Here is a 25,990-nt window from a genome sequence, read left to right on the forward strand (position 1 = left end):
TTATGATGACACTAGCTTCGACTTCCAGGCCTTGCTTTCATACCTGGTAGCGGCGCATACCTTACTTGACATCTGATTTAAGGCACAAAAGGTATAGCAGCTGAAGAGTGGAGCATGCATACTGTTAAAAGGGCATAAAGGGGTCTTCCCTTGAGGGTAAAAAGTGAATGATGTTGTCACAAGCGTATACACTGCGCCTTGTAACACGCAGGCAAATATAATAAGCATACGAAGGCATAAAAGGAAGAGAGGATGCCCACACACCACCATATCTCGTAGCAGTGAGTAGTGCGAACGTCTCAAATCTTTTGCATTCAAAAACACCTTGGGGAAAACCATTCCAGGGGGATTACCGTGATAAATGATACAGTCTATAGGTCGCCGTGGTTGAAATGTCATCGTATGACTAATTGTATTGACAACTCCTCATGATAACAGTTGGACGATGAGCACCATAGCACAGAATAGCTGCCCGTCTAAACCAAATGGGAGGCGCACAATGTACTACTACGCTAAGATTAGAAGCTGCATGACTGCAATAAATATTCTAGTTGTCATTTTTTTTTTGTTATTGTGTCTATTGCATTCCAAACTTTTTACATTCTCCTATACAACAGTGTGTGGGTCTCTATCTTTGACCTTGCCTTGTTGGAACCAGTGCACCTGTGACTGGTACTGACAGGGCTACTAGGCTTAGGTCTACACAAAAGCAGTGGGTATGAATGCTATGCTAGGAAAATACAGTTAAGATAATGCAACCACTACTGTACTGAGAACAACCAGCCAAGGGCCTCACCTAGAAGACGTTCTCCTCATCCAAGCCCTATAGGGGTCTAACGCTTCGCCCCTCACCAAACCGCACTTTACACGGCCTTATCAGTGCACGAGCAAGTGCCACCGCTTCATAAAAACACTGACAATTAACTGTCACAACGCTGACTGGATGCTCTGATAACCTTTTGTTTTTCCCCCTGCACAGACGCCATACATGCAATCTCTCTCTCCATTCCTAGAGAAAGGGGGATGTGGTGTGTGTGAAGGGGAGGACAGTGACCTGAAATCTCTTCTCAATGTACTTGGAAGATATTCGCTAAAATCCCACAGCAACATGATAGGCCGAACTGAGAACCAACATTATGTAGACCGAATGGCAGCGGCATTGAATTAGAACATCCCTGAAACGTGTACAATGCTTTTAAAGGGGAACCATGCAGTGGGTTTTTAGTTTAGCCAACCCATTATAGTTAAGCTAGCACCTTTTAAGCACAATGTACACGCCTATTCCTCTGTGGAACTCAAAAGTTGTAAAAGACGGGTCATAGGGTCAATGGGTTTCAAATAATAATAATAATAATCACAATAGGAAACACTACCCTCTACTGGAAAATAGATGAAATGATAGTAGGAGTACAGACAGTAGGACAAGGATCAGCAACTAGATTCAGTCGCGGGCCAATTTTTTGTTGAGAGGATGGTCGGGGGGCTGGAACTTAATTACGAATAATTTGTAGACTGCAATTTGATCCCAAGAAGCTCAAAGAGATATGTTTGACTAAAACATAATCATTTCAAACCTTGCTTACATTTGTATACGATCACACATCTATCGCTCTATTATGCGTGGGAATACTTGGGAACAGATTTCTTCAATTAAAATCACTAGGAGCTGATTTCCTGGTGTTTTTAGTCTTTTATGTCCAACAATGAAAACTTGGGGGGCCAAATGAGACCACCGGCCCACGGGCCGCCAGTTGGGGAACCCTGCAGTAGGAGATAAAAACACAACAAGATACAGAACAAACACATCAGAAATTGAGGTTGTTTTAGAACATGGAAATATTTTTGAACTGACACTAGAGTTCCAAAGCTTTGAAAAAAGTTCAAAGTATTTGAAAGTATTCCCGATATTTTATGTTTTTAGATAAAGCAACAGCATAAAACGTCGTCTGACAGTAATTCAGTCGCCTTGCCGTCTTTCCTACGTCTTCCCACATGAATCGTCGATCAACCAAACACGCATCTCATCCGTTCCAAAAATACTTTACAGCGACCGAAATGTGTATAATTATATAGACTATTAAATATCAGTTCCCCACATTGTTGTGACATCACCAAAACACTGGATGAAGTTGGTGCCACAAGCTTAGATACAGTATGTTACTCCACCACATGAGAGCAGTATTGCCTGTTCAGTTTATTGATTTCTCTCTGTAATTGTATTTGAGTTATAATGACTATTCACTCATGCAGCAGTGTGCAAGAACTGTTGAAGCAATAAACATTGGTTTTTAATTCATATAAAACCTAACACATACATGTTATGCATACAACAAAGATCAAACAGACAGAAACACAACACTATGCACAGTCGTTTATTAATTGATTTGCAAAACATCTGACAAAAATAACATTACATAAACACCCATTTATAATGTCTGTTGTAATAGAGAAAAAAAAAAACATCTTAAAAAGAAAGAAAAAAAAACAAAGAACATACATTGCAAGAAATTAGACAAATTACTTTGATAATTTCAGCCATATAACGCTGACATCGACAGGCAGTAATTGATAGCATATTCACACAAATGTACGCATTGTGTTACAAACAATACTGTAAGTGCTTTTGTTGTTTCTGTCGTTCCATCGAACGTGATGTGGTGCAGTGTCTTAAAAACAGGATTATTCATTTAACAAGCGAACATTTTAGAAACAATTCTTAAACAACTCCATTTTCTTGCCAATAAAGACAGCTAAAGTAGTTGCTAGAATAATAGGTTATTAAGTAGTATTGACCAATCTTTGAAATAAGCCATCTTGAGAAACAATATATTTTTAAAAATTGTTTTAACATACTTGAAAAAGATACTTGGAAAAGTTTGCTTGCTAACTTTCTAATCCTGCTTCACGAAACACTCCAATCTTCAAAAGGTTCCTATAGGCACTCAACTCAGGCCCAGAAGGGCCACAGTGTCTGCTGGTGTCAATACCTATAGCTAATCGCTACTAATTCTGAACTCCTTTTACTCCCTGCATTGTACTCCAAAGTGTCGAGTGAGGAGTACATGGGAGCCAATTCCCCATTTTCTTTGGAATTCTTTGCGAATGCAGGAGCTACTTTTGAGTTAGCTTCAATCGATTTCATGTGTAGCAAGGTCTACATACACTACCGTTCAAAAGTTTGGGGTCACTTAGAAATGTCCTTGTTTTTGAAAGAAAAGCTATTTTTTTGGTCTATTAAAATAACATCAAATTGATCAGAAATACAGTGTAGACATTGTTAATGTTGTAAATGACTATTGTACCTGGAAACGGCAGATTTTTTTTGGAATATCTATATAGGAGTACAGAGGCCCATTATCAGCAACCGTCACTCCTGTGTTCCAATGACACGTTGTGATAGCTAATCCAAGTTTATAATTTTAAAAGGCTAATTGATCATTGTAAAACCCTTTTGCAGTTATGTTAGCACAGCTGACAACTGGGGTGCTGATTAAAGAAGCAATAAAACTGGCCTTCTTTAGACTAGTTGAGTATCTGGAGCATCAGAATTTGTGGGTTCGATTACAGGCTCAAAATGGCCAGAAACAAATAACTTTCTTTTGAAACTTGTCAGTCTATTCTTGTTCTGAGAAATGAAGGCTATTCCATGCGAGAAATTGCCAAGAAACTGAAGATCTAGTACAACGCTGTGTACTACTCCCTTCACAGAACAGCACAAACTGGCTCTAACCAGAATAGAAAGAGAAGTGGGAGGGCCCGGTGCACAACTGAGCAAGAGGACAAGTACATTAAAGTTTGAGAAACAGACGCCTCACAAGTCCTCAACTGGCAGCTTCATTAAATAGTACCCGCAAAACACCAGTCTCAACGTCAACAGTGAAGAGGCGACTCCGGGATGCTGGCCTTTTAGGCAGAGTTGTAAAGAAAAAGCCATATCTCAGACTGGCCAATAAAAATAAAAGTTTAAGATGGGCAAAAGAACACAGACACTGGACACAGGAAGTTTGGAAAAAAGTGTTATGGACAGACAAATCTAAGTTTGAGGTGTTCGGATCACAAAGAAGACAATTCGTGAGACTCAGAAAAAATGAAAAGATGCTGGAGGAGTGCTTGACGCCATCTGTCAAGCATGGTGGAGGCTATGTGATGGTCTGGGGGTGCTTTGGCGGTGGTAAAGTGGGAGATTTGTACAGGGTAAAAGGGATCTTGAAGAAGGAAGGCTATCACTCCATTTTGCAATGCCATGCTATACCCTGTGGACGGCGCTTAATTGGAGCCAATTTCGTCATAGGACAATGTCCCAAAGCACAGCTCCAAGCTATGCAAGAACAATTTAGGGAAGAATTCTGTCTATAATGGAGTGGCCAGCACAGTCACCGGATCTCAACCCTATTGAGCTGTTGTGGGAGCAGCTTGACCGTATGGTACGTAAGAAGTGCCCATCAAGCCAATCCAACTTGTGGGAGGTGCTTCAGGAAGCATGGGGTGAAATCTCTTCAGATTACCTCAACAAATTGACAACTAGAATACCAAAGGTCTGCAAGGCTGTAATTGCTGCAAATGGAGGATTCTTTGACGAAAGCAAAGTTTGAAGGACACAATTATTATTTACATTAAAAATCATTATTTATAAACATGTCAACGTCTTGAACATATTTCCTATTCATTTTGCAACTCATTTCATGGTATGTTTTCATGGAAAACAAGGACATTTCTAAGTGAACCCAAACTTTTGAACGGTAGTGTACCTCCAATAGCTAGCATGACGACTGATTATCAAACTGGCTGATTTTTCTAGACACATTTTGTCTTTTCTTTTTTAAAGTTCTGTTTGAAAACAAACGGTCAAAATTGAGACAGGTAATTGGAAAGATAGTTGGGACCATTGCCAAAAAGTACTCAAAATCAGTACTCAAAGATATTAAAGCAGTTACTCAACATCTTTAATTGGTACTAACTGAGCAATGTTGGGCAGAACAGTTTTTTTTTGCCCGCGCTACAGACGGCTATATAGGTCCACTAATACAGCACTTGTAAAGGCCTACCTTTGTTAAAAAAAAATAAAGTTTTCATAATGTAATTCCGATATTTCAGGGGGTGCTGCAGCACCCCTACTTCCCGCGGCAATGGTAGCTGGCGATTAATATTACACTGATCAATTAAAGCGGTTTAATCAAAGTTTATAAATGAGCATCAACTTCCTCAAGTCCACATTGTTCAAATAGGAACTTGCCCCATGTGTCCTTTTCTAGAACCAGCTTGTCCAAGCTTCAGACCAACCTAAACTACTCAGCTTTACAAAAACTACACAACACGACACTGTGGCCTCCTATATCCTGGTTAGCATATTTCTGCTGGGTGATACTCAACCGTGCCAATGTTAGTAAGAATAACAACATTCCCATCAATCTGTGATGTTCTTGATAAAAGCAGCATTAAATGGATACTGAGGGTTGTCCTCTCAGAACTTTTGCCCTTTCCTGAAAATCTGAAGATCTATATGGAATAGTCTACTCTAAAAAGGTGGGTTGGGGCATAAGAGCGGAGAAAATGAGCTGAGAGAAGGAGGGAAGGAGAGAGAAGAGATGGATTGGGGAAAGGGGACAGAGTGAGAGACATCTAGTGAGGGCAAAGACCATTCCAACTGTGCCAAGAGGAGCAGACACTCCAACTCTCCAAACGAAACCATATGACTCATGACCTCTCTATACAGAGGTCACAGTTAAGTCTCTGGCTGCGTTTCATTCCAGGATGTTGCTCCCTCCCTTCTGTCCTTCAATGAAAGCCGAATATGGCGGAAACCAGGTGGAGGTATTTCTTACATACAGCTACCCAGTTGTGTCAGACGTGCGATATGCGAGTGAACTAAGAAAAAAGGGAGGAAACCACGTATTAGAATGAAACGCAACCCCGGCTAACCCAAACCCAGCCTGGAATCCCATTGGTCAGAATGCAGGCACAATTAAACCACAACCTCTGGTGGGTGTTTGTGCGTTACTTAAAAAAAATGCAATGCTTTTAGTTGAAAAATACTTTACAAAAAAATTTAAAATACCAATGACTTCATTAGCTGTATAGTCTCCCAGTCTGCATGATGAGACATCTTTGAGGTAATCAAAGTGTTTCATTAGACAGCAATAAATACCAACACATATTACAAAAGTAAAAACAGAGGCAACTGCTTTAATGCTAAAGCATAATCTGTAGCTAAAAGAGGTAGATCATTGTTGTGTACATCCATTGTGGGCACTCCTTTTAAATGTTTGAAGAAGAACAAAATTAAAAATCTACACGTCAAAATCAACGGTACTGTGTATCAATCCCTGTCACATTCAAAACATTTATTGAAAGGCAATCTCACTCGATCGAAACGATTCATAGAATGTTCTTAAAAAAAAATAAAAAAAAATAGATTTGCGAGTTCAATTTCTAATCATTTTCCAAACTGGATTTGTAATGGTAATTGCTTTGTACAACCTTAATACATAAGAACTTCAAATATGAGACTGTTAAGCTAGCTGATGCTGGTGTACCATGGGCTGTAATGTAGGCATTCACCCTCTGTTTGACATAGAAAAATAAACAAGACAAGACATAGCCTACTGTATCAAACTCAACATTTCTAGTTGAATTTCATTTAATAAATGGTTCCTAAAGGTAACTGACAAAATAAAGGAAACGCCAACAAAGTGTCTTAATAGGGCGGTGGGCTGCAACGAGACACCAGAACAGCTTCAATGGGTCCTTGGCATAGGTTCTACCAGTGTCTGGAACTCTATTGGAGTGATGCGACACCACTTTTCAACGAGAAATTCTGTTGATGGTGGTGTAAAATGCTGTCTCAGGAGACGCTCCAGAATCTCCCATAAGTGTTCAATTGGGTTGAGATCTGATGACTGAGACACACACACACCCTTTAAACACCCTATGCTCCTTAAAGACCCCCCTCTTTCAAAGTCACTAAGATCTTTTCTTCTAGCCATGGTAGCCAAAATAATGGGTAACTGGGCATTTTTATACATGACCCTAAGCACGATGGGATGTTAATTGCTTAACTCATTTAGGAACCACACCTGTGTGGAAGCTCCTGCTTTCAATATACTTTGCATTCCTCATCTGCTCAAGTGTTTCCTTTATTTTGGCAGCTACCTGTATGTTCCAGTTCGGAGTTCGATAAAAATGCCAGAGCTAAAATTGAGACATTCTAAGTCGATGAATGAAAAGGAAGAAATGCTTAATTTGGATTACTGATCAAAAATCTATAGAAAGAAACTTCAGAGTTTGCTTGTCCTAACCATAGGTAATGCTATTGAACAGCTTATTAGGTGAAAAGTCTAAAGTTTATATCAATGGTCATAAAGCCACATTAGGCCTTTTCTTCATCAAGCGTTTTGGAATATCCCCTCCGGTTGACTGAATATTGAGCAGCTATAACTGTGCAAACCAGATACGAGCGAGAGAGACCTCTCCTTACCCTGTACTTCTTTAAAGGGGAGATTTGTGACAACATCCCGCCCTGTGGCACTTACATGATACCCGAGCCTTATACATACATACCGAAAATCAATACTGTATATCTATATCTCATCAACTGAAAACAATCAACTCTCTTTATGTACACACAGAGACATGCATGTGGAAAGGAAATTAAAAACCAAAACCGCCCAAAATGCACAAGTCATCTAACAACCGTAACCTCGCAACACACCATAAACCGTCACCAAACTGACATGAACACGAGTGGTACTGAGTAAAAGGAATCACGTAGCCTATCACCACCTTAATAAAACACATCCCGAGAAAGAGGAACTTGTCAATCAACAGTATGAACTAAAAATATTCAACGAATCATCAGGCGCCTATGTAAGTGAATTCCTAACACTAGGTATTTAGTGTGTTTTGCAAAACAATATCACTTTATACGACTTATATAGCTTATCGATAAAAATCCATTAAAAAGTCATTTTTCTGCAGTCATTCAACGGAACATTTGCTATGGTGGCTGGGAGGGGACATAACAAAATAATGAATGACTGTCAATAAGGGGGAGAGTGATGGAGTAGGCTGTGGTCCACTATCTGACGTCAAATGTTGATGTTTTAAAGCAATGACAAGGTTTAATGTATGCTAAGAACACAATGTTCTGATTACGTTCCCTCAACAGTAGGAAGACAGAGTCCTTGTTCTCCCCCACGTCCTGCAAGAAGACCACAAAATAGCCCTCTCTGTAGCCTATAGTGATGATGTCATGCCACAGAGCAGAAGTGACTCTCGCGTACAGGGACTGAAGGACAGGATGTACAATAGAGCGACGTCTACCTCGACTCACGCAATCCATTTACCCTCTTTTTGACAATTTCCCCAGATGATGTCAGTGTCTTAGCTTCGAGGCCACAGCTATAGGCTGACATAATTGAAACATTCCAGGAAGTCAATGTGTAGAAGGAGATACTATAGGCTCCGGAGAGAAGTAACCCCTAGGTACAGATCTAGGCTCAGCTTCCCCCTTCCCCAATCCTAAACTTAACCATTAGTGGGGGAAATGACCCAAGGTCAGCGTCTAAGGGCAACCTTCACCATACACCAAGATCTCGCTATAGCCTCTTCGGCCAGTTTCCGGCACACAGATTAGGCTCAGACTAGTCCTGGATTAAACATGAATTTAATAAAATGTGTCCAGGGAAAGCGGTCCTCAGTGTCCATTCACTTGCTTTACAATATCATATACATGTAGGTCATTTTGAACCCTGGAGCAGGTGATATGACATTAAATGTGGTCAACAGGTGCTCCCTAAAAACCTTTAAGGTCTCTGTAGGGTCGCCTTAATAGTTCCTAATAAGGGATTGGAATGAAGTGCTTTACATTGTATGGGTGAACTCACCTAATCCACGCAGCCAATGTGTTGCACACCCTTGGGTGACCTTACACATGGTTCTTGCATGGACAGGGGAATGAAGAGATCGAAAGCATATGAGTTGGTTCTACTTTATACAAGTACAATAGCATATCTGAGCCATAGAAATAAACATATTAGATATATCAATTGTGTATCTACAGCCCAATGAAATCAATAGCTACTAATGAATACGAGCCACATTTCTTTAAACTGGCTTTTTTTGTATTTCTTTCCCTCTATATGGCTTATATTAGAGAGCAGCACTGTATATTCAGCTTGTATAACATCCTTTTTCTCCCAAATGACTAACCAAAGTAAAGGCGCAAACCACGCATCGACGACACAACCTTAGCCAATGCGTCAATCAATCACTCACCCACACCCAAAAATATATAGATTAATCTATATATATATATATATATATATATATATAAGTAGAAAAGTTTGGAAACGCCGACTCATTCCAGGGATTTTCTTTATTTTTACTATTTTCTGCATTGTAGAATAAAAGTGAAGACATCAAAACTATGAAATAACACATATGGAATCATGTAGTAACCAAAAAAGTGTTAAACAAATAAAATATATTTTAGATATTAGATTCTTCAAAGTAGCCACCCTTTGCCTTGATGACAGCTTTGCACACTCTTGGCATTCTCTCAACCAGCTTCATGAGGTATTCACTTAGAAAGGATTTCAATTAACAGGTGTGCTTTGTTAAAAGTTAATATGTGGAATTTGGTTGTGAGCCAATCAGTTGTGTTGTGATAAGGTAGGGGTGGAATACGGAAGATAGCCCTATTTGGTAAAAGACCAAGTCCATATTATGGCAAGAACAGCTCAAATAAGCAAAGAGAAATGACAGTCCATGATTACTTTAAGACAAGAACTTTGAAAGTTTCTTCAAGTGCAGTCGCAAAAACCATCAAGGGCTATGATGAAACTGGCTCTTAAGAGGACCACCACAGGAAAGGAAGACCTAGATGTACCTCTGCTGCAGAAGATACGCTCATTAGAGTTAACTGCAGCTCAGATTGCAGCCCAAAATAATGCTTCAAGTAACAGACACATCTCAACATCAACTGTTTAGTGGAGACTGCGTGAAATCAGGCCTTCATTGTCAACTTGCTGCAAAGAAACCACTACCAAAGAACACCAATAAGAAGAGACTTGCTTGGGCCAAGAAACATGAGCAATGGACATTAGCCCGGTGGAAATCTGTTCTTTGGTCTGATGGGGCCAAATTTGAGATGTTTCATTTCAATCGCCGCGTCTTTGTGAGACGTAGAGTAGGTGAACGGATGATCTCCGCATGTGTGGTTCCCACAGTGAAGCATGGAGGAGGAGGTGTGATGGTGTGGGAGTGCTTTGCTGGTGACATTGTCAGTGATTTATTTAGAATTCAGGGCATACTTAACTAGCATGGCTACCACAGAATTGTGCAGTGATACGTCATCCCATCTGGTTTGCGCTTAGGGGACTATCATTTGTATTTCAACAGGACACTGACCCAAAACATACCTCCAAGCTGTGTAAGTGCTATTTGACCAAGGAGAGTGATGGAGTGTTGCATCAGATGACACGGCCTCCAGAATCACCTGACCTCAACCTAATTGAGATTGGAATGAGTTGGACCACAGAGTGAAGGAAAAGCAGCCAACGAGTGCTCAGCATATGTGGGAACTCCTTCAAGACTGTTGGAAAAGCATTCCTCATAAAGTTGGTTGAGAGAATGCCAAGAGTGTGCAAAGCTGTCATCAAGGCAAAGGGTGGCTACTTTGAAGAATCTAACATCTAAAATATATCCACACTTTTTTGGCTACCACATGATTCCATATGTATGATTTCATAGATTTCATGTCTTAACTATTATTCTACGATGTAGAAAATAGTAAAAATAAAGAAAAACCCTTGAATGAGTAGGTGTGTCCAAACTTTGACTGGTACTGTATATATATATATAAGAAAGTTGAGAAAGCATAGTGTTTCAGAGAGAGAAAGTGAGAATAAGTCATAAAACACGGTCATCAATATCATGTTTGCATATATAATCCAAGAATTTCCTTACTGAGCGTTAGTAGTAGTAATACCTATGTAGCCCTATGTACAGCTGCGGGGTCATTGTATCGATACGTAGTATTTACAGGATGCAGCCACTGGAGGGCTGAGCAGCATACAACACCGGAGGACTCGGACGTGTCAAAAAACTAAACAGAAAACGGTCCATCCGAGTCCTCAAGACATTCTTTTCAAATAAATTCCACTTCCGAGTTGGAAACGAAAGGGGTGATATCTGTGAAGAAGCAGCTTTGAAACACTCCACCTACTAAAAACTGTACATTTGAGGAGAAAAAAATGAACAATTCATGGAATTGTTTTAAGATCCTGTCCAGATAACTTGCATGGTTTGTGGCTATAATACAAAAAGACGTGGACAGTAGAGTAACCGGCCTAACTATGCATTTCCAGTCAGAGTTTGGCATTGTAGCCCTTTAAAAACGGTGGTATAACTTGAATATAGACATATATTAATAGATACGCTTGAGTACAGGTAGCAGTGTTCGTGATACATAGAAGTTGTAGCTAAGTCTATTTAGAGCTATCATAATCCCCCCCCCCCCCCCCCCAACCCCCAAAAAGAAAGAAACCAACCAACCAGCGCTCTGGCTTGGTTTGATTGACAGCTTGTTTTAGTGACTAAACAGCCAAAGCTCCCACACACTATTCCACAACCAAACTATTTCCAGGTTACAGATAATATTCTGTAGGCTGTATGAATCTATTCAGAGTATACACATTTCCTTCATCAATTCCTAGAAGCTAGTTAGCAAAAGCTAGCACAAATGGTGAGTGTGCACATAAAAGGCATCATGTGGCTACACTAGAAGCTTGGAAGCTTAGAGAGCGTTGACAATACCTTCGGCAGAGGTGAAGGACGTGTGTTTTGCGGCGTATACGTACACTCAAACACTTGCCCTTGAGGGAAGCGATTGAGCAGAATAACCGGAGAAAGGATGAGAGAAACACGTGGAAATATTTTGCAGGCACTGTTTTCGCTCCAGTGAGGACCTAGTATCTATTAGCTATCCACGATTGAAATGTTAGCATGCATTTTGAAGGTTCTATGCTGTGTGTATTTCTGAATACAAAAACTGAGAGAGGTGAAAATCAGAGGTAGCTCCAACATATTGGCTAACTGTATAAGTGAGTGAGTGTCCTTACGTGTGTGTGTGTATGTGTGTGATCATATGTATGAGTGATCATACACCGCCATGCATAAAAGCAGCACTTGCATGACACACACACAAAAAGCACACGGTGTACTGTATATACCGGCACACAAGACGCAATACTGTTTGGCAATATACTGTCTCTTAAATACCAAGGTAAGCGTACATGGCAAATATTGGCAGAAGTTCCATGTATGTATGGTTCTGAAGTAAATTCCATTGTTTGCATCATTCGCTCCCCATCGCTTTGCATGTTCCAGTCAACAGCTTCTCAGGTACCCAGTCCCAGACCTGACCTACCGAAGCTCCTCACGCACACATGCACACGGCAGGCGACTTTCTAACACACACACACACACACACACACACACACACACACACACACACACACACACACACACACACACACACACACACACACACACACACACACACACACACACACACACACTTCTATTACCCCCACCCCTCCCCCCTCCCTCACAACACACACGCGCACCTTCACTCACACACTTACATTCACACCATCCACAGTCCGTCTAACCACATTCCTATAGCTCCCACCTCGTACTCTCCTCCCACCTCTCCTATGACCTTTCGTCCACCTCATCCACCTCCATCAAAGGTCACCAAAAAGTGTTAATTTAGGAGACCTCGCTGCCGAACACCTCCAGCACCAGCGGGGTCAGCTGCATGCTGTGCTCGGGCTGGAAGGACAGCGAGCGGTACTGCTTGGAGTGCTCCTCGTTGAGGCTGCGCAGGTCCGCCAGCTTCTGGATCATCTTGGCGTACACGAGGCGGCCGCCCGGGTGGTGCAGCTGGATGTAGGCCTGCAGCGTCTCCGACAGACGGTCCTGCAGGGTCTCGATGCGCCCGTGGTCCTGCACGCCCGGACGGTCTGGAGAGGAGAGAAAGGAGGGAGAGGGGCAAGGAGACACGGAACGGTAAGACTTTTAAAGGGCTTCTTCATATTCATTATGTCCTGCACCAAACCAGACAGTGTGTACACATGAAGGGAGGGTGGAAAACATGGCTGGTAAGACTTTAAAGAGGCTATACAGAACTTTTGCCTCCGAGAGGTGCTCTTGAGCCAAAATGAGTCTGCTAAATGTCCAGAAATAAAGTCCAGAAATGACCTTATTGTACGAAAAGGGGCACACCTCCCCACAGGCATGAACAAAAGCTTATGTTAGCCTAACATCAGCCTAAAACTAAGCATATTTGTGGTTTCATGCGAAAATAAATAAATGAGGCTAATATTATATAATGTACAAACACACTTGCATGTATATTTTAGCCTACAGTAAACTAGGAAATCTACACTGACTATACAAAACATTAAGAACACCTGCTCTTTCCATGACATAGACTGACCAGGTGAATCCAGGTGAAAGCTAGAATCCCTTATTGATGTCACTTGTTAAATCCACTTCAATCAGTGTAGATGAAGGGGAGGAGACCGGTTAAAGAAGGATTTTTAAGCCTCAAGGCATGCGTGCCATTCAGAGGGTGAAAAGGCAAGACAAAATATTTAAGTAGCTTTGAACGGCGTATGGTCGTAGGTGCCAAGGCACCTGTTTGAGTGTGTCAAGAACTACAACACTACTGGGTTTTTCACGCTCAACAGTTTCCTGTGTGTATCAAGAATGGTCCACCACCCAAAGGACATCCAGCAAACTTGACCCAAATTGATGCTGTTCTGAGGGCAAAAGGGGGTAAAAATAAATATTTGTAAGCTGTTCTGGAGCAGGTTTTCGTCAAGGATCTCTCTGTACTTCGCCTCTGTTCATCTTTCCCGAGATCCTGACTTGTCTCCCAGTACCTGCCGCTGAAAAACATCCCCAAAACTGCCACCGTAGGGATGGTGCCAGATTTACTCCAGACGTGACACTTGGCATTCAGGCCAAAGAGTTCAATCTTGGTTTCATCAGACCAGAGAATCTTGTTTTTCATGGTCTTCGAGGACTTTAGCTGCCTTTCGGCAAACTCCAAGAGGGCTGTCATGTGCCTTTTACTGAGGAGTGGCTTCCGTCTGGCCACTTTACCATAAAAGCCTGATTGGTGGAGTGCTGCAGAGATGATTGTCCTTCTCCCATCTCACCAGAGGAACTCTAGAGCTCTGTCAGAGTGATCATCGGGTTCTTGGTCACCTCCCTGACCAAGGCCCTTCTCCGGGCGGAGGCCACTGTGCTCTCGGGGACCTTCAATTCCTTTGACCTCATGACTTGGTTTCTGCTCTGACATGCACTGTCAACTGTGGGACCTTATGGAGACAAGTGTGTGCCTTTCCAAATCATGTCCAATCAATTGAATTTACCAAAGATGGACTCCAATCAAGTTGTAGAATCATCTCAACGATGATCAATGGAAATAGGATGCACCTGAGCTCAATTTTGAGTCTTATAGGAACGGGTCTGAATACTTATGTAAATAATATTTCTGTTTTTATTTGTAAGAAATGTACAAACATTTCTAACCACCTGTTATCGCTTTGTCATTATGGCATATTGTGTGTAGATAGACGATGGAAACAATTGATTTAATCCATTTCAGAATAAGGCTGTAACGTAACAAAATGTGGAAAAAGTCATGGGGTCTGAATGCTCTCTGAATGCACTGTATATGCACATGTTATCGTCAACCTCACTGACGAAAATGTACAAAATATACACACATGCACAGGTGTGTGAACTTCAGCACAAAGACACACAAACCCCCCCCCCCCCCCACAAGCTAACTGATCCTCACAAAAACAAGCAGACTCACATAAACAATTCATGACAGACACACACACACTACCCTACCACCCCCCCCCACACACACCCAGTGTCAGCGTGTACCTGGGGAGAGTAGGCAGATGGCCATGAGCAGCACGTGTTCCTCCTCGTGGAGGTTAAGTTTTTTCAGGCCAACCTGGAATTTGACCAGAGGCTCCAGCAGCTCCAGAGTGTGGCCCGCTGCAGGAGACAACACACACACACACACACACACACACACACACACACACACACACACACACACACACACACACACACACACACACACACACACACACACACACACACACACACACACACACGCACACACGCACGCACACATCGTCAATCAGATCAGATAACAATCACGATATACAGTACCAGTCAAACGTTTGGACACACCTACTCATTCAAAGGTTTTTATTTTTATTAAGATTGTGCAAAGCTGTCATCAAGGCAAAAGGGTGGCTACTTTGAAGAATCTCAAATATAAAATATATTTGGATTTGTTTAACACTTTTTTGGTTCCGTATGTGTTTTTTCATAGTTTTGATGTCTTCACTATTATTATACTGTTATTCTGCAATGTATAAAATAGTAAAAATAGAGAAACACCCTTGAATGAGTAGGTTTGTCCAAACTTTTGACTGGTACTGTATCTCTCATTATATTGTTTGCCTAACACTAAGGATTTGTATGGTTTTGTGAGATAAGAAATGGATTTAGATTAATATAATGTATGTGATATATTATACAGTATATCTACACTGAACAAAAAATATAAACGCAACATGTAAAGTGTTGGTCCCACGTTTCATGAGCTGAAATAAAAATGTTTTAAAATGTTGTGCACAGATTTGTTTACATCCCTGCTAGTGAGCATTTCTCATTTGCTAAGATAATCCATCCACCTGACAGGTGTAGCATATCAAGAAGCTGATTAAACAGCATGATCATTACACAGGTGCACCTTGTGCTGTGGACAATAAAAGGCCACTCTAAAATGTGAAGTTTTCTCACACAGCACAACCCCATGGATGTCTCAAGTATTGAGGGAGCATGCAATTGACATGCTGACTGCAGGAATGTCTACTAGAGCTGCTGCCAGAATGTTCATTTCTCTACCATAAGCCAAGTCCAATGTAGTTTTAGAGAATTTGGCAGTACGTCCAACCGGCCCCTCAACTGCAGACCACATGTAACCACGCAAGGCCAGGACCTCCACACCCGGCCTCTTAACCTGCGGGATCGTATGAGACCAGCCACATGGACAGCTGATGAAACCGTGGGCTTGCTTAAGCGAAGGATTTCTGCACAAACTGTCAGAAACTCATCTGCATGCTCGTCATCCCCACCAGGGTCTTGAGCAGACTGCAGTTCGGCGTCGTAACCGACTTTAATAGGCAAATGCTCATCTTCGATGGCCACTGGCACGCTAGAGAAGTGTGCTATTCACAGATTTATTCCTGTTTCAATTGTACTGGGCAGATGGCAGTCAGCGTGTATGGTGTCGTGTGGGCGACCGTTTTGCTGATGTCAACGTTTTGAATAGAGTGCGGTAGGGTTATGGTATGGGCATGAATAAGCTACTAACAACAAACACAATTGCATTTTATTGATGGCAATTTGAATGCACAGAGGTACTGTGACGAGATCCGGAGGCACATTGTTGTGCCATTAATCAGCTGCCATCGCCTCATGTTTCCATCTCCATTTCATGGAGCTGAAAATGTCCCAGTTCTTCCATGGCCTGCACCAGATATGTCACCCATTGAGCATGTTTGGGATGCTCTGGATCGACGTGTACGACAACGTGTTACAGTTCACATCAATATGCGGCAGCTTCGCACGTCCATTGGAGAGAAGTGGAACAACAATTCCACAGGCCACACGCAACAGCCTGTTCAAGTCTAAACGAAGGAGGCAAATGGTGGTCACACCAGATACTGACTGGTTTTCTGATCCGCCCCCCTACCTTTTATTTAAGGTATCTGTGACCAACAGATGCATATCTGTATTCCCAGTCATGTGGAATCCATAGACTAGGGCCTAATGAATTTATTTCAATTGACTGATTTCCTTATATGAACTGTGACTCAGTAAAATCTTTGAAATGTTTGCATGTCGCGTTTATATTTTCTCATTCTTTCTTATTCTTATTCATTATAAAAGGCCAAACTGATCCTAGTTTAGCACTCCTAGATTACAAGGGCCCAGATAACAAAGAACTGTCGATTATGGTTTCCCTAACACTCCTCTCAATGCCATTTTCAAAGATGTATGGGTCTACTTCCAATTATTGATCTTACGGCGTTCATATGGTTTCCCTAACACTGAGGATTTGTGTGGTTTCATGAGATAAGAAACGGATGAACTGAATAGCATACAAGTCGTAGCGTTGTGGACGGAAACGTATAGTTCACCTCAGTTCACTTTAGTTAGGTGCTAAACGCAACTACATGTCGCCTGGCTGTCGGCTTTGGATCATGACAAAAGGAAAATGAGAAAAAAGCAAGTCGCCAACTTCACAACCAAAAAGTATACTTATGTGTTATCAATTGTTTAATTAATTGTTAGTCATTCATTATCTCTATTTACTTCTATTGAATAACACTGCAGCCGGTTAACAATCATAGCCTGCTTATTCAAATGGCCTTGTAACAAAGGAGAATGGGGTGTCGCTGGACAAAAGCTGACAAAGTAACTAGCTCCGGAACAACAACAACAGCATCATTTGGCGTGAAAATAAAATGGGTACAACGCTTGTTTTCAGGAAAAGTCTGGCTAATTTTGCTGTCGAGCCTGACTAAAACTCCAATTGACTGGTCAGCCACAGAGATGCCATGGCTAACTTGGGTTTGTCTTCTAGAACAAAACCACATTCGTTCTGTGAGAGACCAGACGCTTTGTGAGCGTGTCTTGGCCTAGAGTGACATTCTTCGGTCGATCTGTTAAAATACCCGAGGCTCGTTTGAAAGGCAAACGAATGCCGTGCCTTGAGGGTCTGCGGATGGGTGTACGGTGTGTGTGAGAGTACGTGCTTATAGGTACACGTGCCAAAAGTGTGTTACACTCCATTTCAGCTTTCCTGGCGGAACTGACACACAGTCATGATAGGAAGGCCACGGGACATGGTACCGGAGAGTATATTGGAGTGTGTATCTGTGTGTTTTGTGCCTGCACAAATGCATGCATTTTATGTTACCCTTTCTCGCTCACCTTCAGTGGCAGCAATGGTTGTCAAGTGAGTGTGTGTGAGTGTGGTGAAGTGGTGTCCGCCACCGTTTCAGAACATGTCCTCGAAGCGAAATGACTGGTGTTTGTGTGTGTGTGTGTGCTCGCGCCATCGTTGACAGAGTAGAATGGCTTCGACTGCATATTTTGTCTGTGTCGATCTCAAGGTCTGTGTTCCGTCACGCATGTGTGTGCCAGCCTGCCTCAGTCTCGTACCTTTAGTGACGTCGTTGACGCAGTACTTGAAGTCGGGCCCTCCGCAGCTCCAGGACATGTCCTCCAGGTTGAAGGACTGGTTGGAGCGCAGCATTATCACCTCGATGGCACTCGACTTGAGCAAGGCAATCTGGTCCTCAGCCGTCAGCTCCCTGGAAGGATGACAACCAGGGGTGTGTTCATTAGTGCGCACCGCGGGAAAAAAAGATTTTGCAGCGGGAAACAGAAACGAGCCTTCCTGTCGCTCCAGTCGCACAGTGGGCTAATGGTCCGACAGGGGTTAAGTTAAAAGGCTGGGGTCTCGCTATAGATCTAGATCTCGCTCTAGTGGGTAAATAGTGGAAGGATCTGGTAACACTTTAGGTAGATGGGGCACAAGATGGCTATTGGCTATTCTTAACACTTTTATTAAACTCCACTCACAAGTGGTGATAGAAGGAAGTTCATGTCATGTTCATGTAGGCGGTTTTGCAACCCTGTCATTGAGTTACCAAAGATGTATACCCATTAGTCTGAGCAGTTGTGTTGTGCCAATCGAGATAAATAATTGTCTAGAGTTGTAAGGCGCTGTATCGCACGCACGCACGCACGCACGCACGCACACACACACACACACACACACACACACGGAGGGAATAATGACATCCAGGAAAGACAGGCCCCTTTCCATGACCTCCGTGACACTGAGCGATGGCCTCCGTTGGCAAACTCGACATGCACCAAAAAGAGCAAACACTGTACGACAACAGGCCTTGTGTTGTCGGGTGAAAAAACGACAACCCGACATGCCATATCTGTCACGGCAGAAGTTAAGAGTTTCCGCAGGAACTCCTATGTCATATCCGTCACAAACTCTGTCATATCCGTCATGGCAGGTGATCATGGCTAATGAGCTGCGATCAGGTGATATTATAGCCCCTGAGGGGAAAAATTAAGTTGTGTAGAATTGAATTGAACATGTTATTTATTTTGAGGATTTGTTTGTATTCTTTGTACTATTTCAGGGTAAACGTACTGAAGACCCCCTAGTTCTTTTACTGACGCAATGTGACCTTCGACCTAATCAACCAATCACATCTTTAGTGTGATGGTTAAAGGTGTAAGCTGTCATTTCGACAGCCTGTCCCTGCCGCTAGGCTTGCTTTAAGCTGAGGGACGGGGCTTGAGAAAGAACCACTCTCAAATAGATAAACGGTGCTATGGATGCAAGAACTAGTTTTCAACATATTGAAGCCGAACTGTTTGTATAGCTTGTTAACAAAGACTCAAAAGACAGCAAAAACATGTGAGTAATACAACCTTCGATTCAGTTGTAGTAAGACATTCATAATGTGTATTATAGTCTTCGAGAAGCAATGGCTTTGTAACATTAATTGTAGCGCAGTGACAAGCCTTTTAGCTCAAAGCTCTTCTTGGGTCAGAAGACAGCTTACGTGATCATTACTAACAATGCCCGTTACTGTGTCCTCGACCTCACTTTACTCTGCCACCCCGGGGGGGGGGGGGGGGGGGGGGTGAAGGCAGAATGTACACAGTGACGACCACACACACGCCTAAGGTTACTGTGACGACAGACACTCGCGTCATGTGTAGGACAGATATCAGATGCTGATAACAAAAGATAACAGAAATAATTGCATGTGTAGGCACACTTGTCCTTGTTTGTAGGAACACAGACCCCTAAACGTGTAAACACACAAACAAGGCTTTGTTCACATTCATGCCACGTAGAGTTAAATAGATTTTCATTTTCATCATGCTTTAACTCATATTGGATGTGCACATATACCATTTTTTTTTCTGTGCACATTGTAGGAACACACACAAACACACGAACGCACACAATTTCTATCTCTCCAAAAAAACACGCACACAATGTAAAGTACAACCCCCCCCTCCACACACACACACACATTTACCCCCCTTGCTATCCCCTCATCCCCTACCTAATCCACCCACCCACCCCTCTTACCCCACTCAGCCCTCCACCCACCTGAAGCCAGGGATCATCTTGGCGAAGCCGATGACCTTCTGGATGCTGTAGCTGACCAGGTCGGCCAGGTGGGGCAGCATGGAGAGCTTGGAGCCGTCGTCGTCGGAGTCCGGGCTTCCCCCCTGCTCCTGGTACATCATCAGGAGGTTACTGAAGTTCATCAGCTTAGTGTCCACCGACTCTATATGGAGGGAGGGTGGAGAAGGGGTGGCGGTGGGAGAAAGATTAGATGAGTTAAAAAAACGCTTCGGAGAAAAACAACATTCCCATCAGATTCTGCTGATAGAGGGAAAGAGGACACGGAGAGAGTGACAGAGAAAGAGTGAAAACATGAAAACACAAGAAAGAAGCATAACGGCTACGTTAGTCAGATAAAAAAAAACGTGGAGACTGTGGTAAACCACACACACACACTCGCACGTACACACACACATGCGCAACACACACACACACACACACACACACACACACACACACACACACACACACACACACACACACACACACACACACACACACACACACACACACACACACACACACACACACACACACCCACTCACATGTAAATCGAATGAATGACTCAACACAGAGCGAGGTTTGTTCATTGAGGAATGGAACACAGTGACCATCAGAAAACAGCTTAGATAAGAGTAAGAGAGAGAGAGAAACAGAAATAGAGTGACAGACAAAAAGAGATACAACAAAAGGATGATCGAGAAACAGAGTAGAGATACAGTGGAAGTCGGAAGTTTACATACACCTTAGCCAAATACATTTAAACTCAGTTTTTCACAATTCCTGACATTTAATCCTAGTAAAAATGTCCTGTCTTAGGTCAATTAGGATCACCACTTTATTTTACGAATGTGAAATGTCAGAATAATAGTAGAGAGAATGATTTATTTCAGCTTTTGCTTCTTTCATCATATTCCCAGTGGGTCAGAAGTTTCCATACACTCAATTAGTATTTGGTAGCATTGCCTTTATATTGTTTAACTTGGGTCAAACGTTTCAGGCAGCCTTCCACAAGCTTCCCACAATAAGTTGGGTGAATTTTGCCCCATTCCTCCTGACAGAGCTGGTGTAACTGAGTCAGGTTTGTAGGCCTCCTTGCTCGCACACACTTTTTCAGTTCTGCCCACAAATCTTCTATAGGATTGAGGTCAGGGCTTTGTGATGGTCACTCCAATACCCTGACTTTGTTGTGCTTAAGCCATTTTGCCACAACTTTGGAAGTATGCTTGGGGTCATTGTCCATTTGGAAGACACATTTGCGACCAAGCTTTAACTTCCTGACTGATGTCTTGAGATGTTGCTTCAATATATCCACATAATTTTCCTGCTCGTGATGCCAGCTATTTTGTGAAGTGCACCAGTCCCTCCTGCAGCAAAGCACCCCTACAACATGATGCTGCCACCACAATGCTTCACGGTTGGGATGGTGTTCTTCGGCTTGCAAGCGTTCCCATTTTTCCTCCAAACATAACGATGGTCATTATGGCCAAACAGTTCTATTTTTGTTTCATCAGACCAGAGGACATTTCTCCAAAAAGTACGATCTTTGTCCCCATGTGCAGACTATTTGCATTGACCCCCCCCCCCCCCTTTTACACCGCTGCTACTCTCTGTTGTTATCATCTATGCATAGTTACTTTAATAATTCTACCTATATGTACATATTACCTCAATTACCTAGACTAACCGGTGTCCCCGCACATTGACTCTATTTTACTGCTGCTCTTTAAGTACTTGTTACTTTTATTTATTATTCTTATTTGTACTGCATTGTTGGTTAGGGGCTCGTAAGTAAGCATTTCACTGTATTCGGTGCGTATGACAAAGAAAATTTGATTTGATTTACTGTTTTTGAAGCCAGGGAACGCAGGCTGTGAGGGCCATGTCCCTCTGTGAGTTCATTTCATTATGAGCGGATGTGCTAATGGGAGACTGTGGTCTGAAGGTCTACAGGGTGTCCTGAGAAACCCCTGAAGATTCTGAGTAAAACCGCATGAGGGATTGACAGACACACACACACACACACACACACACACACACACACACACACACACACACACACACACACACACACACACACACACACACACACACACACACACACACACACACACACACACACACACAGGAGCAGGAGTGAGCTCCCACACAAACACACAGGAATCAATCACTGATGACAACTAACACCAATTGTGTGATCTGCACCATCTCCCTCTCTGTGTATCCGCTTCACCATCTGATTCTGAATTGCTCACCTTTTCCCATTTTTTCTCTGTGTGTGTGTGTGTGTGTGTGTGTGTGTGTGTGTGTGTGTGTGTGTGTGTGTGTGTGTGTGTGTGTGTGTGTGTGTGTGTGTGTGTGTGTGTGTGCGTGCATGTCTAAGTAAGAATGTGCCGTAAGCTCACTCCACAGCTAGCTTGAAATGTTGTCAATGGTGCTATCGGAAATAATATTTCTCTATAGCACAACTGTTTGCCATCACGTGTTTGCCATCAGAGGACCACCGGTTCAAGCCCAGTAAGGGGACAGGGACAGTGGAGGAAGCAAAGCTGTTAGAAGCACACTGACGTGTGTTTACCTGGAGAGTGGCTGAAGGAGTCAGATGATGCATCAGATAGAGAGTGGAGAGAGGCAGCTCTGCTGGCACTGCGTGTCACTGGGCCTTCTCGGACCGGAGGCTAAAGGAAAACACACAAACCATTTAGTATACATTTTTACATGAATATAAAATCAAACCCACAAGCCTGGCAATGCAAGCGCCATGCTCTACCAACTAGGGCTGACCGTAATTAGTCGACTGGCCGATTGTTTGGTGGATAAGCTGTTGGTCAACCAAGATTTTAAGTCGAGCATGAGCATATATATACAGTGCATTCGGAAAGTAATCAGACCCCTTCCCTTTTTCCACATTTTGTCACGTTACAGCCTTATTCTAAAATGGAATAAATAAATATTTAATTGATTAAATTTTTTCCCCTCATTAATCTACAAACAATAGCCCATAATTACAAAGCAAAAACTGTTTTTTACACATTTTTGCCAATTTATATATATTTTTTTACATAAGTATTCAGATCCTTTACTCAGTACTTTGTTGAAGCACCTTTGGCAGCGATTACAGCCTCGATTTTTCTTGGGTATGACACTACAAGCTTGGCACACCTGTATTTGGGGAGTTTCTCCCATTCTTCTCTGCAGATCCTCTCAAGCGCTGTCAGGTTGGATGGGGAGCGTTGCTGCACAGCTATTTTCAGGTCTCTCCAGAGATGTTTGATCAGGTTCATTCTGGGCTCTGGCTGGGCCACTCAAGGACATTCAGAGACTTATTCCGAAGCCACTCCTGCGTTGTCTTGGCTGTGTGCTTAGGGTCGCTGTCCTGTTGGAAGGTGAACCTTCGCCCTAGTCTGAGGTCCTGAGCGCTCCTGAGCAGGTTTTCATTAAGGATCTCTCTGTACTTTGCTCCGTTCATATTTGCCTCGATCCTGACTAGTCTCCCAGTCCCTGCCTCTAAAAAAACATCCCCACAGCATGATGCTGCCACCAGCATGCTTCCCTGTAGGGATGGTGCCAGGTTTCCTCCAGACGTGACGCTTGGCATTCAGGCCAAAGAGTTCAATCTTGGTTTTATCAGATCAGAGAATCTTGTTTAACTTCTTATGGCTGCAGGGGCAGTATTGAGTAGCTTGGATGAAAGGTGCCCAAAGTAAACGGCCTGCTCCTCAGTCCCAGTTACTAATATATGCATATTATTATTAGTATTGGATAGAAAACACTCTGAAGTTTCTAAAACTGTTTGAATTATGTCTGTGAGTATAACATAACTAATATGGCAGGCAAAAACCTGAGAAAAAATCCAAACAGGAAGTGGAAATTCTGAGGCTGGTAGAGTTTCAACCAAGATCCCATTGAAATCACAGCGAGATATGAATGAGTATTCACTTCCTACGGCTTCCACTAGATGTCAACAGTCTGTAGAACTTTGTCTGATGACTCTGTTGTGAAGGGGGGGGGGGCCGAAGGAGACAGGAATGAGTCAACACTGCCATGAGGTGAACATTCTTTGACCACGTGCATTCACATGAGGAGGACCTCCGTTCCATCGCTCATCTGAAGTCAATGTAATTCTCCGGTTGGAACGTTATTCAAGATTTATTTGAACAACATTCTAAAGATTGATTCAATACATCGTTTGACATGTTTCTACTGACTGTTACGGAACCTTTGGACATTTCGTCACGTTTTAGTGAACGTGCTTTGTGACTTTGGAACTGTTTACCAAACGCGCTAACCAAATTAGATAATTGTACATAAATAACGGACATTATCGAACAAATCAAGCATTTATTGTGGACCTGGGATTCCTGGGAGTGCATTCTGATGAAGATCATCAAAGGTAAGGGAATATTTATCATGTAATTTCTGGTTTCTGTTGACTCCAACATGGCGGCTAATTTGACTCTTGTTCTGAGCTCCGTCTCAGATTATTGCATGGTTTGCTTTTTCCGTAAAGTTTTTGGGAACTCTGACACAGCGGTTGCATTAAGGAGAGTTATATCTATAATTCCATGTGTATAGTATTATCATCGACATTTATGATGAGTATTTCTGTTGAAACGATGTGGCTATGAACTATCACTGGATGTTTTTGGAACTAGTGAATGTAACGCGCCAATGTAAACTCAGATTTTTTTATATAAATATGAACTTTATCAAACAAAACATGCATGTATTGTGTAACATGAAATCCTATGAGTGTCATCTGATGAAGATCATCAAAGGTTAGTAAATAATTTTATCTCTATTTGTGCTTTTTGTGACTGCTATCTTTCGCTGGAAAAATGGCTGTGCTTATTGTGGTTTGGTGTGACCAAACATAATCGTTTGTAGTGCTTTCGCTGAAAAGCATATTTGAACATATCAGACACTTTGGTGGGATTAACAACACGATTACCTTTAAAATGGTATAAGAAACATGTATGTCTGAGGAATTTTAATTATGAGATTTCTGTTGTTTTGAATTTGGCGCCCTGCACTTTCACTGGCTTTTGTCATATCATCCCGTTACCGGGATTGCAGCCATAAGTTAAGTGCCTTTTGGCAAACTCCAAGCGGGCTGTTATGTGCCTTTTACTGAGGAGTGGCTTCCATCTGGCCACTCTACCATAAAGGCCTGATTGGTGGAGTGCTGCAGAGATGGTTGTCCTTCTGGAAGGTTCTCTCATCTCCACAGAGGAACCCTAGAGCTCTGTCAGAGTGACCATTGTGTTCTTGGTCACCTCCCTGACCAAGGCACTTCTCCCCCGATTGCTTAGTTTGGCTGGGCGGCCAGCTCTAGGAAGAGTCTTGGTGGTTCCAAACTTCTTCCAATTAAGAATGATGGAGGCCACTGTGTTCTTGGGGATCTTTAATGCTGCAGAAAGGTTTTGCTACCCTTCCCCAGATCTGTGCCTCAACACAATCTGCGGCAATTCCTTCGACTTCATGGCTTGGTTTTTGCTCTGACATCCACTTTCAACTGTGGGACCTTATATAGACAGATGTGTGCCTTTCCAAATCATGTCCAATCAATTGAATTTACCATAGGTGGACTCCAAGTTGTAGAAACATCTCAAGGATGATCAATGAAAACAGGATACACGTGAGCTC

General features: G+C 42.5%; 1 protein-coding gene across 4 annotated transcripts in view; it reads right to left on the reverse strand.

The window, feature by feature from the left end:
• Positions 1 to 2,356: 2,356 nt before the first annotated feature.
• The window catches only part of LOC129841237 (vitamin D3 receptor B), a 78,958-nt gene continuing 55,324 nt past the window's right edge, over positions 2,357 to 25,990 (reverse strand). For 3 of the 4 annotated variants that reach the window (XM_055909419.1, XM_055909410.1, XM_055909428.1), the window contains exons 6-11: positions 22,923 to 23,022; positions 20,327 to 20,507; positions 18,334 to 18,485; positions 14,968 to 15,084; positions 12,781 to 13,025; positions 2,357 to 5,865 (exon numbers count right to left, since the gene is read on the reverse strand). In XM_055909419.1, coding sequence (XP_055765394.1) covers positions 5,842 to 5,865; positions 12,781 to 13,025; positions 14,968 to 15,084; positions 18,334 to 18,485; positions 20,327 to 20,507; positions 22,923 to 23,022 — 819 coding nt within the window. In that variant the 3' untranslated portion in view covers positions 2,357 to 5,841. Of the gene's footprint in view, positions 13,026 to 14,967; positions 15,085 to 18,333; positions 18,486 to 20,326; positions 20,508 to 22,922; positions 23,023 to 25,990 lie in introns of all 4 variants that reach the window. The other variant, XM_055909437.1, reaches the window with a different exon arrangement.

The sequence above is a fragment of the Salvelinus fontinalis genome, chromosome 3 (genome assembly GCF_029448725.1).
Source record: "Salvelinus fontinalis isolate EN_2023a chromosome 3, ASM2944872v1, whole genome shotgun sequence".
In the NCBI taxonomy this organism is placed as follows: domain Eukaryota; kingdom Metazoa; phylum Chordata; class Actinopteri; order Salmoniformes; family Salmonidae; genus Salvelinus; species Salvelinus fontinalis.